Source organism: Aspergillus pseudonomiae (assembly GCF_009193645.1).
Source record: "Aspergillus pseudonomiae strain CBS 119388 unplaced genomic scaffold BDV37scaffold_33, whole genome shotgun sequence".
Taxonomy (NCBI): Eukaryota; Fungi; Ascomycota; class Eurotiomycetes; order Eurotiales; family Aspergillaceae; genus Aspergillus; species Aspergillus pseudonomiae.
Genome location: NW_022476025.1, coordinates 121,136 through 134,424, shown reverse-complemented (window position 1 = coordinate 134,424; position 13,289 = coordinate 121,136). Strand labels below are relative to the sequence as shown.

At 46.3% G+C, this 13,289-nt stretch overlaps 3 protein-coding genes across 3 annotated transcripts; 1 reads left to right on the top strand and 2 right to left on the bottom strand.

The window, feature by feature from the left end:
• Positions 1-8,829: 8,829 nt before the first annotated feature.
• On the bottom strand, positions 8,830-9,118 carry BDV37DRAFT_283127 (uncharacterized protein; the record flags this gene model as incomplete). Its single annotated transcript, XM_032087226.1, has 2 exons — positions 8,830-8,950; positions 9,087-9,118. 2 exons carry the CDS (start codon positions 9,116-9,118, stop codon positions 8,830-8,832), a joined length of 153 nt encoding a protein of 50 aa, XP_031941399.1.
• Positions 9,119-9,941: 823 nt separating this feature from the next.
• On the top strand, positions 9,942-10,895 carry BDV37DRAFT_283126 (uncharacterized protein; the record flags this gene model as incomplete). Its single annotated transcript, XM_032087225.1, has 1 exon — positions 9,942-10,895. The coding sequence occupies one exon, from the start codon at positions 9,942-9,944 to the stop codon at positions 10,893-10,895; it is 954 nt and encodes a 317-aa protein (XP_031941398.1).
• Positions 10,896-11,497: 602 nt separating this feature from the next.
• BDV37DRAFT_283125 (uncharacterized protein) lies at positions 11,498-12,972 on the bottom strand (the record flags this gene model as incomplete). The annotated part of the gene is made up of 3 exons (XM_032087224.1): positions 11,498-11,632; positions 12,208-12,664; positions 12,755-12,972. The coding sequence occupies 3 exons, from the start codon at positions 12,970-12,972 to the stop codon at positions 11,498-11,500; spliced, it is 810 nt and encodes a 269-aa protein (XP_031941397.1).
• Positions 12,973-13,289: the final 317 nt, after the last annotated feature.

Here is a 13,289-nt window from a genome sequence, read left to right as displayed (position 1 = left end):
AATGGGGCAGGCGAAAAGAAACGAATGAAGGCCAGAAAACGGGACAGCGGCCAAGTGTTCTGTTTTGAAAGTCAATGAAAGACCAGCGAAGTATAGGGCTCGAGTAAGACGGACGGGACGAGCGTTTGCACAGCGTCTAGCAGGGGTGTTGGTGTTGGAAAGTGGAAAGTGGAGGGTTATCGCAAGCGGGTCGAGAGGGGTTGTTGTTGAGGTCAGAGAATCAGAGAGGAAATGAGGAACAAGATGGAAAGTGATACTAATGACCGCAATCGCCAGGGAGGGGGGGCGTACAGTAGTATTGTTGCTGCGCGGTACTGTATGTATGTATGGAAGTACGTCAAGGTAAGGTCCAAGAAAAGAAGGCCCATCAAATCAAATAAGTAGTAATAAGTCATCGATGACGACCGGGCATCGATCCTGTGGTCCTATCAAATAAAAAGGGCCGTGGGTGGGCCGACAGTTGGTTAGTACGGAGTAGTTCGCCCTGTTCCTGTTTGAATCTCTGACTGTGTCCACAGTCTTTATTTAGCCCACTAGCAATCGGCTCTGTAAACATTACGTTCCAACTTGTACAGAAGTCAATTACGAATAAATAAGCGCGGAGAATAAAAAAGAACCAGGGGCATAAACAGAGGAGAGGGGGGGAAAATTGAATAAAGATAAATAAAAATAAATATTTTAACAATAATTACTTCTTTTATGCAAGCAAAGTCTGATTGATCTAATCAGTATCATGACACCCTGCCTCGGCATAATCGCCCGATACAACAGGACAGCGTTAGATTAACTATTATTCTCAACATAGATTGCTAGATCAACAATTAATATCACTGCTATCCAGTAAAATCTATAACCAGAAAGGAAGGAACGAAAAGGGACAGAGAGACAGGTCATAGTATGTACAGTATCATACAAGGACACAGTTAGGTTGGTACAGCGTGAAATCATGTTTTAAGACGGTTTTGGTATTCTTGTATGATTATTACTAGGTACCTGATCTGATTACGGTCTTTAACGGTCTAGTCTGAGTAAGTCCCTAGCTCTCGGTCGAAATGTTAGGTAGATCTTCAAAGTGGTCCTCGGGTTTGAAAGAATAAGGCAGACAGAAAATTCGAGCGAATGAAAATTTCAGTCCATAGAAGATTTGGAGAGAGAAAAAAAAATAAAAAAAATCTTTCCAGCAATAGATCCAACCATGGGAGGACATTTCCTTTTTGTTTATCTTCTTCCTTGTCCCGTGCCTTTGTCCTTTCGGCTGGTACAGCAAACGATCGGAACGACATTGCGTTTGCTGACTCGATCACTGATCATCAAGAGTCGATCTCTTTGAAGACATCCATTCCCTTTTTACCTAAGCGGCCGGCTCATCCACGGTCTGCTTCCAGCCAAAAGAAAATCTAATTAGTATCAAAAGCACTAGTAGATACTATGTCTGAGGAGGATATCCTTCCATCAGACTAATTGAAACTGATTGGACGAGTCTTTGATCAAGTCTCTTTCAGCCTTCCAAGGTTTGGTTATCCATGTATCACTTTTGGATCGCTCCCCTGGGACTACTATTTCGGGCTCCACCCATCTTTGTTTGACCTGGGATTTCGGCTTTTCGTTCCTTTCCACTTTCTTTTGTTGGTTTTCTCTATTCCTTGCTTGGAGTTTTTAGCTTGTACCTATGATAGAGTTTGTGTCAACCAGCTTGTTTCTCTTTGCTTGACTTCCAATGTTCCTTTTTTTGACTGTACCCGTAGCATCAAAGTCGGAAAAATCATTAAATAAATATTAAGTAAAATTTAATAAAATAATGAAAAAATCGATGAATAACAAAAGCTCATTACCACGTAATTACAATGTATTGGGTATACCGTGTTATCCGTTGCAGTTGAATAATCAATTTTACTCCCGTAGAGTTTTCAGTCTCAGACAAAACATCTCATCGAAGTGCCTGCATGAAAAGCACGCTGCCAATTGTGATCAACAAAACCGATAGTAGACAAGATGGAAAGTAGATCAATAAAGTGGTCCTTATACCTCATTGAATGTGAGGTTAAATAGTGTTTGTGACCAGTAGACAACAGATTTGACTCCTCTCATGGTTCCTAGAACATAATAATTTGTTCGAGAACAACCCAATCCAGTTAATCGTACATACAGCTTAGAGCTAATAGGCCCTTTTGAGGGATAAAGCATGATTTTCTTTTCTTTTTTTTTTTTTTTTTTTGTTTTTTTTTTTTTTTTTTTTTTTTTTTTTTTTTTTTTTTTTTTTTTTTGTGTTCGCTATCCCCTTCCCTTCTACTCTTATGCTACGATGAATACTATGATTCCGCCATGTTATGATTCGAGATATATGAGCAAGGGATAAGGTCATTCGATACCAGGTCGGTGTGCTATTGCAGTAGGACGGTGTGCTATTGCAGTAGGACGGTGCAACAGTGCCTTTTTGACCACTTTAGATTCTGTCCATACATCCCGAGTTCGTTACCGCATGACCCGGGCACTTTAAAAGAGGAATGTGCAGGGGGAATGCCGAGTTTAATTTGATATACCGGGATCAGTAGCCATTGCTTGAATGGGCAGGAGATACGAGGTACAGGACAGCAGGAGGGGGTTAAACACGCGCTAGTCGAGTGAAATCATACGTACGTACGTACGGAGTACAATTTCCGATTTCGAGTGATCAGAAAACGATTCTTGCTTGCTTTTTCCCAGCGGATCCCAGCTCAACTATAAGCTATTCTTCATGCTCACTAAACCTACCATTTAACCTCTTAAGGTTTAAAAAGCAATAACTCTTGTACCCAGCAGACAGGGTAGCATCGATAGATCTCATTCACCATAATTATTGCCCTCCTTATCGATTGTGGCCGACATCAGTACTACATCTGTCAGCGTTCCTTCCGCTCGTTATCCTATGCAAGGATCCATCAAGTTGGAAATGATGCGTTTTTATTGGCTCCAGGTCCATCCACTTCCTCATGTGTAATTATGTCACTGGCCGAAGGACTCATCTGCTTCGCCTGACATTGGTTCTATCTTCCATCTGTCAGTCCGTCCGTCGATGGTCACACCGCTGGTTAGGACAAAGTGCGACAAGAGTTGAGTTATCTGCATGCGCTTAAGCCCAACTCGCGAAATAGCCATGACGGGAGCGAAAGTGGAGAGGGAAAGATTTCCTGCCACTACTTCCACAGTGGATTTCAATCCCTCTGTCAAACGCAATCCCAGGGACCAGAACGTCAGGACAAGAGGCCATGACATATTTCTCAAGGGCTGTACCAGAAAACATCCCCCGGACTCCGCAACCACATGAGGACGGAAGCATACCAGGGCCGGGCTGGCCTGGTGGAGACGTAATTATTTACGATCACCCTTCCTCGGGAATGCTCCTAGCGTTTGCGACCTTTCTAGACCACCGTCGTTCCAAGGATCTGGGTTGATGCTCCATGTCCGTGCGTGACTGGCGAGGCTGTCCTCAAACTGCAACACTTTTCACTTTCGGTTATGATTTTCTGTTATTATATGCAGAATCGTCAGGCACAACAATTGATCGACACGCTCATTATCCTATCCTAGAGGATAATCCCATTAACACGCTCAGAATCAATTCGATTGACCCACAGAGACTTTCGATCTTAAGATTACTTCAAACTTTCAGAGTTTTCCTCGTCACACATTCAATTTCGGCGGAAAAAGAAAAACGAGAGAAAAATTTCATGTCTTTACTTTCATGTTGGTTCTCGTTCGTCTATCCAGATCAGGTACTTGGTTCCATAGGCTCAGGGACCTCATATACATCACACAGCGGCCCAATGGCCCCACATATGAGTAATGCAACTCACAACAATCTCGCTAAATGATTTTTACTCAAGGGTTACCTTGTATGCACAGGCAGCGTATTCGGCCGTGTCAAGTCGGGGGGTTTCTTAATTCCATAGCCACCCGTCGGCCCGCCGGATGTAGCCTTTTTGCATCCGCATGTTTCTGGCAGAAACGGTCTCTGTGGCATGCGGGTCGCAAAGCCCTTTTAAGGTCAGGGATAACACGCCATGGCGTGTGTACCAACTTCCACGACGGATATATGTGGCCATACAGCTCTGACTAGATACTATCAATTCAATGACACCGTTTGTTGGTCTAATTCTAACAGATTTCACGTTGGCCGCGATAGCGTTTAGAGAAAGATCTACTGGAGTTCCATCCATTTCGAGGAACATCAAAAATTCGCCTTGCGCCAAGGCTTACAATACAAACCAAACAAACAACCCCCTTCTCAACGCCAGTGACCCCTTGAAGTGGCAACAGACAAGAACAACCAAATACAATAATACATAGCACATAGTACCAGCTTCTCAACCGTATCTCAGATATTAGGTTAGCATGAGGCAACAAGCTACGATGTGTTTCAGGGAGCTGCAAGTATTGACTGATAGTTCTTTCAAGTGTTCGAGATTCTTCGACATGTGAGACTGGCCTTGTCTCATGCTAAAACATGGAGGAACAGGGGGTTCTCCATGTCAGATGCAACCTGCGAAGCACTAGTAGTAGCTCTCCCTAGGTAGGGGTTAGCCAATATTTGCGCCTAGTCGGACTCCATACTCCGTTTGGGGTGTACCACAGTAAGCATGATATCAAAAGGATGCACAGCCACAGCGTTCCCAATATTGTGTGGAGCGTGTAGATGTCTACGGGGAACCCGAGAAAAGCAAGACATACCGCGAACCAAGTAGCTAGATATGCGCCTCATCGAAACTATAAACGGAATCTCGATGTTTTGGTTCTCTGGGTAAATGCTACACGAGCGTACGGAGTACTGGGTTACAGGACTCGCAACCAACTTTCGTGGCTTGAAATGTCTTGCTTCCTCCCCTGTTTCCCTTTCGTGGTTTTCAAACCTCCTCTCACATTTACTGAGACGTCTATGTTGGTTATTTGTACGTACCAAGAGTCTACCTAGGGGTGACAGCCTACCCCGTAAACAAGTACATGACATGACACATTCTTAACCCCTGACTATATATAAAGTGGCGTCAGAAAAGCAATAATACCCACAACACGCTTCCACCCTGGATCCCACACTGGTTAACCTCACACAAGCCACAATACATACCATCGTAGCCAGTGCAACGCGAGAAACCACAATGGCATGTTCAGAGTAGTATTCGACGAATATTGGGAGTCCCCTTTCTACCTCTGTTTCGGATATACAACAATACATAGTGATATCATTATAAATGAATACTCAATACAGAGCATCGAAGCGCTCTACCAACGGGTGTGAAAGGGAGAAATTGATTGCATCGAAGGGTGGGGAAGAGGGGGGGGGTTTGAGGTGGAAACCTTCGAAGAACTATTCCGGATGTCTTCTCGAATGCCAACTTGAGGGAGATCGTCCCAAAACGGTCGATGTCTAAAAACAGTAACAAATTATAAACTCTGGCCATGTACAGCATACCATACGGGATATGGTCTATTTAATATATTGGACAAGACCCTTACTATTAGGCCATCTGTATGAAGTCTGTGAAATAAATCTATGGCAATAGTATTCTATGCATCCTATCCTATTACGGGACCCGCCGTTTTTAGGTGTATGCAAGGGAGTCTTGGGTACGTAGTCAAATGTCTTTTCGATTAAGCACTGTCCACCCATTTGACAGGTTTCATGTAAGGTACAATATCTATACCACATCTATAGTGTCCAGGAGGAATACATACTAAGGTAGTTCCATCCGTCAAATTGTTATGGCATTGCCCGGAATCCCATCTTCAGAGTAAGAGCAGCACTATCCCTTGTTCTCTAATATTTAGTCCTCCAAGACCGGCATTCCCAAGCTACATCTCTACAAGGACCGTGAGAAGATGTCAGAGATAGACATGAGGCTGCCAGGGCAAAGTCTGCGTAAAGGGTTCACCCAATGTTCAAGTTCATAGCGTAATGTGCAGTGACAGTACTGGAGCCCTAAATGACCATAAAATGCAATTTAGAATACTTGTGACCGAAATTCGATCAGAGGGTATAGGTCATACACCCCCCATCTCGACAGAAAGCAAATTCCTCAACAATGTAGTCGTTCAGATCTAGATCCTGCCTCACCAGCGTGGCGTCTGCAGAGTTAAATACTCAGTAGTTAGGCTCTATCTAACAGGTTAACAGAATCTTGATTGATGGAAACTAACCTTCGGGAGTGTACTAGTATGTAGTTCATTGTGAAGCAAGACTCCAGAATCTAAGGCTTCCTAGAAGATATTGAAAGCGCTTGATTCTCCTATGTTCAAGCAGTATTAAAATGCCTTTCATCCTTTTTACTTCCTTTTCGATGGCCACAAGCATCGCTTTAGCCCCAAAGTAAGTTGTATTAATCACATATCTAAGAACGGCCAGAAAATAAAGCAAGTCTCATGGGATCGTGATTCACGGGAGCGAAATTGCGTCATGTTTATATAGAATATATCTATGCCTGTCATGCTAACCGCGCGCTTCCCTATCATAGTTAGCCCTTCCAAGAGTGATTTCCTTGCATAGTCATTCCCATATATAACGTGCCTCATTCTCAACCATATCGAGGAGACGCAGAGATATTTACAGTGGACATGCTCTATTTGTTAGGGAGTGACTGGATTCCTGGGAGATTCTGATAAGTAATGAACGCATCGTATTCGCAGAAAACGATAACAGTGAATGCCTGAGCTTACTGAGCATCTAATATATCCTATATGATTTTGAGAGCCTGGACTTCGAGGACGCTTACATGTTTAAACCACCTCGTTTTGTCCAAGCCTGTTTCTTCCATGGAGCTCGAGAAACGACTTATCAACCCTTCTGTAGAAGAACAGAATCGCCCTTTGGGGAGGTACAAACCGATAAAGCTTGATACCCTGTGTTGGCACAGAAAGGACTGTACGGGGTATATCTATCCCTAGGTGCAGGCACAGGCAACTCATTCGGCAGGACCAAGTGCCTTATTCCAAGGCTACATATCGTCTGTGGACCTCCTGAAGATGCAGGAAAATGGGTCAGTGATGATTTCTTTTCCCAGCAGAAAGTTCGTTTATAAGACTTATCTTGAGTGTGAGACTAGCTTTCCTGGCCCTTTCCTCCAGGGGTCAGAATGTAACATGTCATCATGCCATTATGCAAATATGTCTACCTACCATTGGACAATATTCTATCATATTTGGAGAGATACGTGCGCTGCTCTCCGACATGCAAAATTGTGGAGGAAAGTGAGAGTTGAAGACGAGGAGGAACTGGATGCTCTTCATGTTAATCGGATGAACGCTCAAAAGCACCAATTTGAGTTCCCGGAAGAAGTACACTTTCCTGGCTTGATGTATTCCTTCGTAGACCCTCAGCATGAAAGTTAATCCTTTGCCTGTATAGATGAGGAGTGAGTCGTGACAACAAGGTCGAAATTATACAGCTCTGATAAGAGGTCAATGGCGTTGGTCATCCGTTGTGAGCCATATGCGTCTCAAATTCTCAATTCTCGTATGATGCCTTTTGGAAATGACGAGTTCTCCAACGTGTCAAATGTTTTCGTGCAACGATGGGTGAGCTATATGTTCAGCTGGCCGAATATCCAAGGCTGTGCTATCGGGGATGGAAGCAGGTCACTCACGGTGGGCTAATATTCAACAGGGATGAGGCACTCCGCAAGGATTCTTCAAATGTCAGCTACTTGCCTTCGGCCTTTAGGCAGGGTTACCTTTAGTGATTACATAGAGGCAAATCTGGATCGAGGGAACTATATTCCGTTTTACTGATCAGGAGTGTCAAAATTGCTTTTTCGTGACGCAGAAAATCATAGATCATGAAGGAGGTATGACAAGTCGCAGCTGTATTAAAGCACGTACATGCACCCACCAGCCCGGGGATGTGGAAAGCTTACCTCTTGCAACATTAAGCTAATCAAAGGTCCACCCACTTTTTATAAGGCAAAACAGGGGCTCGTCTTGGCTTCGTGGGTATATATAGCTACTAGACTCCAGGAGATGGGGTGTCTTACCATTTCATAACTATAGCTATGACTCCTTTGATCCGATGTCCCTGCTTGAATAGTTAAAATACTATGATTGTCATCTCATTTGAAGCTCATTGATAACTTACTCGTATTGACACTTGACTCGGTCGTACAGCTCGACACCAACACGACCTAGTAGTGTCCAGCGGCGTAAAAATGTTGGTTAGATCTCAATAATATTTATCGTCAGTTATCCATCTGTAACATATATATACTTGAACATTACTTACCAACAAGAAGAAATATTTGTATTTTCCCAGGCCCGTTCCTACCACCCATCCAAAGCCTGGGCTTATGGAGTATATACTTAATATTTGAAAGGTGTTGTGGTCACCCTGGACGCCCCTACTACCTAATCAAGACTAGGTTAATAGTCGGTAATCGAAAGTTATAATTGAGAAAATCAAGAGACCTGTTTAGTTTAATCTCGTTTCCCTGGCCCAGTCCAACCGTCCAGCCAATGCCTGGTGGTCCTTGGCATCCACTCAAGGGTGCTTTGAGATTAGTATCTAAGATTAGTAGGATAGCTCCGGCCCTCCCCATCCTACCCAGACGAGACCTGCGATATAGGGATATACGTACCTGATCCTGTCCCTGACCCATCCATACCACCCAATCTGGACTGGGTCAATAGTGATGATGGCGACAGATCGTTGATAGAATCCGTTTAGTAAACTGCTGATCACCACCATAAGGTGCGAGCTCGTCTTCGGAGACCCATCTGTCAATTACGCCACACGGTTCGGCGTCTGGAGAAGAAGGAGAGTTGATATTGCAGATTCTTTTTCCAAGATCGGGCGCATAGAAGGGAGCGTTAAGTATGCGGGCCGTTTTTAGGGCTGTGGGCCAGTTCCTGCTTGTCGTCTTGTACGTCCTCCAGAGGCGGGGGCGCGGGTAGGGTCTTCAGTGGAGACGTTCTCCTAAATTTGGCCAGCCTGTTACGGCGAATGTTAGACTGGGTTCATCATTGGTGGAGTGGGGATAAATGATAATTCCAAAGGCTGAGATCCTTGAGCAGCTTGGAGTGGTGTACCCATCTGGCATCTACCTGGCTCATGCTCTTCCACATACTCGGCATTGTCCTGGAGCGTTGTTAGTGTCATGTCATTCACGCGTGTTGCAGTGATAGTTGTTATGGTCAGGAGAACAACTAGGGTGTTTCCATGGAGATTACCAAACCTGAATGGCATAGGTATCTTCTGGCTACCCTTAGTGAATGGCTAGGTCTCCATGGAAACTTCAGGATGCACCTGCCCTTGCTATGAATGTTTAGGGCCATGATGTCCCAAGCAGTTCACGGAAGTCAAGATTGCCATGTTCGGTAGTATGCTTTTTATTTGATATGGTAAGGGCGTGTCGAAACAAAAATATGCCCTGCTACATCGGTACTACGTACGTAGTACTTGATATCAGCCCTACTCGGCATATTTAAGTAGCCCCATATATTTTAAGGTACTGCTAGATAGTCGCAATGGAATGTATGCAAGTGCGGGATCTAACGAAATCAAGGCTAGCTGCAGACAGGGCAATATCAAATCGATATACTACGGCAAGGCTGGGTACTGAGTTCAATATAGAAGACTGGGTCAAGCTTTCCCTTCTTACGCCCTCTCCTTGGTGATGCTCAGCGAACTCTCGCTCTTAGCACCTTCCTTACTGCAATTCAAGTAAACAATACCTTGGGAAGTAGCTGCAGTTGCCGTTGCCATTCGGTAGCAACGGTCTCTCCCCCAGTCTATTTCGCTTTTCCTTCTTCCTCTTCCTCTCTTCCTCTCTTCTTTTCCTCTCCAACACCTCATGGTCGTTTGATGCTAGTATCCTGCTATTTGCACTATACGCTTGTCACTCTACCTTTGGTGTTTTACTTACGCTTAGCGGCGTCTCTTTTTGATCCCCTTTTTTCCGTTTTTTGACCAGGTCTGACAGATGGCTCGCCTCTGCGTTCCTGGGTTTATCTTCCGCCGCGACAGGCCCACCGCACGGTACACGACACAACCAGCCTTTCGTTCATTCCCTCGAACTGTCGCCTACCGTGCCAACCCTCCTGTCTCGCCCCGCTCCTTTTTGCCGGTCTCCTCGAAGGCCGGCGTCCACTCCTTTTCCGCCGTTTCGACCTCGTCGACCGGTGACCGTTCCTTTTCTCAGATGAGCCAGGGTTCTCATCTTCCGGTTCGCTCGGTAAGAGCACCAGCCACTCCTTCTACTACTGCCCCAGCTTCCACTGGGGTGGTGGATGCGCTAAAGGCCCTTTCTTCCCGCCTCGCGGAAAGAAGGGCAGCTCGACAGGCCCGACTTCGACCCTGGGCTCAGCCCAGCTCGACCAGTCGCAACTCGTCCTCCGGACACCCGTCGATGCCTGCCCACCGCAAGCCAGCGCCCACCAAGTCCGCCATCCGCCAGCCGACCAAGCCGGTCAATCCAGCAGGAGGCATGGTGACCCGTGCTCAAAGGACGATCGCACGAATCGACGACACCCTTGCCAAGCTTGTTTCGACAAGCGGCCGCAAGGACAAGCCGAGGAAGCGCGTTCGTTTCGGCGAGACCACGGTGATCCCTGTCGAGCGCTGGATTGTCCGGTCCGAACACTCCTTTATCTTTCCGTCCTGGTTCGGTAACCTCCAAGGTTGGAGGGTAGTCGCTCTTTCGGAACCGAACGACGACGGCGAAACCGAGAAATACGTCTCGATGTGGGGCTCCGATCATTACGACATGCTCTACACCCACGCTCACTCCGAAACCCCTTGTAGCCGGCAGGGGTGCGTTTGGGATCGTATGAAGCATATTATGTCTCAGCATCCCAAATGGACTCCTGCTATGGTTATCAAGGGGTTCAACGTCTACCGAGAGAAGATGAGGCAGCGTGGAAAGTTCTACCTGTGAGCTTTCCCTCCTAACTCCAGTCTTTCTTTAAGCACCTCTTCTCTTGCCCACGTTCCTTACCCTGACATACCATGTCATCCACTCTTTTGTCTTTTTCCTTTGTTCCCATTGATTGGCTGGCTCTGGCCTTCCTTGAAGGTCATCCAGGTACTGCTAATGGATCACAGATGTTGATGTAATGTCCTGCTGTGATATTGGTGGCGCAATTGCATCCCCCGATAGGTACGTATGATGACTTCCAGCTTTGGTAGTCCGGGACTGACAAAAGCAGAGGACGTTCTAGGTTTAAGGGTTCCCTACAAACAGGGGTAATGGCGCACACCCGCACGCGGGGCTTAAGACGTACACCCTTGCCAGGAGCATCAACCACTCCAAACGAACGACGCCGACGCCGACGACGACCGACCGACCGACCGGCGATATACAGGCTTGGTGATTGAATAAGAAAAGATAAGTACCGCCGTCTTCAATCAGCATTGGCTCTGACTAACCGCGCGTCGATTCAGATGTGTCCCGTGTCTTTGCGGAAGACACGGGCTACACACAAACGGCTGAACAACGAAAAGATAAGTACCGCCGTCCTTACTCAGTATTGGCTCTGACTAACCGCTTATCGTTCCAGGTGTGCCCCATGTCTTCGGCAAGACACGGGGTCGGGTGGATAAGGAGGGCAGAGTTGGATTAAGGAGGGAAGAGTTGGATAAGGTGGGAGGAGTGGTAGCGGTGGTCTGTGCCTTCTGGGGTAAGTCAGCCCGACTAACAAATCTTAACTTTAACCTTATGAGCTGACGGGAAGAAACAGGGACCACCAGCGGACGGCATGGGCGGTGGACTTGGGGACGGGGCGGGGGGACGTGGGGACGGGGCTGGGTGGATGGGGGGTTTTGACTGTTCCATCTTCGGATGGTTCAGGTTTGACTGTTCAGCCTTCGGACTGTTCAGGTTTTGACTGTTCAATCTTCGGATGAACAGGTTTTCCTTTGTTTTTCCTTTGTTTTTCCTTTCTTGTCTATATCTTTTTGTCATATAATCAACTCTGACACTTAGGAGCGGGTGGGCGGGCCAATTCACGTTTTTGCTTTTTTTTTTTTTTATACTATTAATGCCTACTTTCGTAGCGTTGAGCACGTAGCTGATAACAGATTTAGCTGTAGTTGGAACAAAACACTATCTCTTTATAACCACCGAGGACACAACATACTAACAGTAACATTGAACATGATTGAAATGGGAAAAGGAAAACATAATCTCAAGCCATTAGCGAATTCCATAAATCAGAAGCTTTCTCTCCCTTCAACCCACTATTACTAACTTGCGCCGCCGCCGAATAGCACCGATTAACCGTCGCCTGCGGAGCATTGCACGGACTCCGAAGGTGACTACAAACAAAATTCAGCAAGGTGTTGAGAGTCGTCGACGACCCATGCGGAAAGTCATTCTGATTGTTCGTAGTCCACGAATATTCCGTCCGTCCATCGAGTCCATCCGCCCACCGGATAGTAGGATCCGAGCAGGTCCCGTAGTCGGGACCATCATTGCTGCCTGCACCGTTGGTCGTAGGGGTAGGAGTAGCGGTATCTGTATTGGCCGTGGCAGTCCCAGGGGATGTAACAGTCACCGTGATGGTTTCGGCATGCGTTACTATCTGCTTGCTGGTGCTAACGTCGGTTACGGTTGACGTGAGTGTTTCAGTTACAGTGGCAGTTTTGGCCGGGCCATCAGCAGTGACGGTCACTGTGTCTGTGGGGCCGGCAATGGTCTCTGTTGGACTATACATGAAATGTGGATGTTAGCCTCGCTACATAAAATCTCAGGCTCTCTCCCCCTTTGTTGTATGTACATATAGTACTTCGACTTACCCAGGCAGCTGTTCGGTGGATATCGCCGTCACGGTCACCGTCTCTGGAGTGCATATCTCGACATTTTCCCAGTGACCATGTCCTCTGGTGTGAGCTCCGCAAGCCCCATCTCGGCAAAGAGACCCATCCTCCGCTGGAGCGGGACGGCCCACTGCACCCGGCACGATCTGGAGGAGAACGGGGAGGGTAAGAAGAATAGTAGTACCGTGGTAGACCATTTTGCAGGAGTAGTGCTAATAGAATAGATAGAGACTAGTATGGTATGGAACATAAAAACAGGGAATCTGAGACAAGATGTGTCGCAAGGGTGGGGATTTATATGGCACATGCACTTCGGGCTTTCTATATAATCTACGGAAACGAAGGGAGGTTGGGGAAGGTAGGTATACGCTTGCAGGATTTACTTTTGGAGATTCTTGAGGGCATGGATTTGATCTATATTCGGTGTAGGTGTATAACTCTATCGTCCCTTTGGTTGTTGTTCCTGGGCGTTGTTAGCCTCGTAGGTAAGGGTAGAGTTAACCTTAGTAGTATG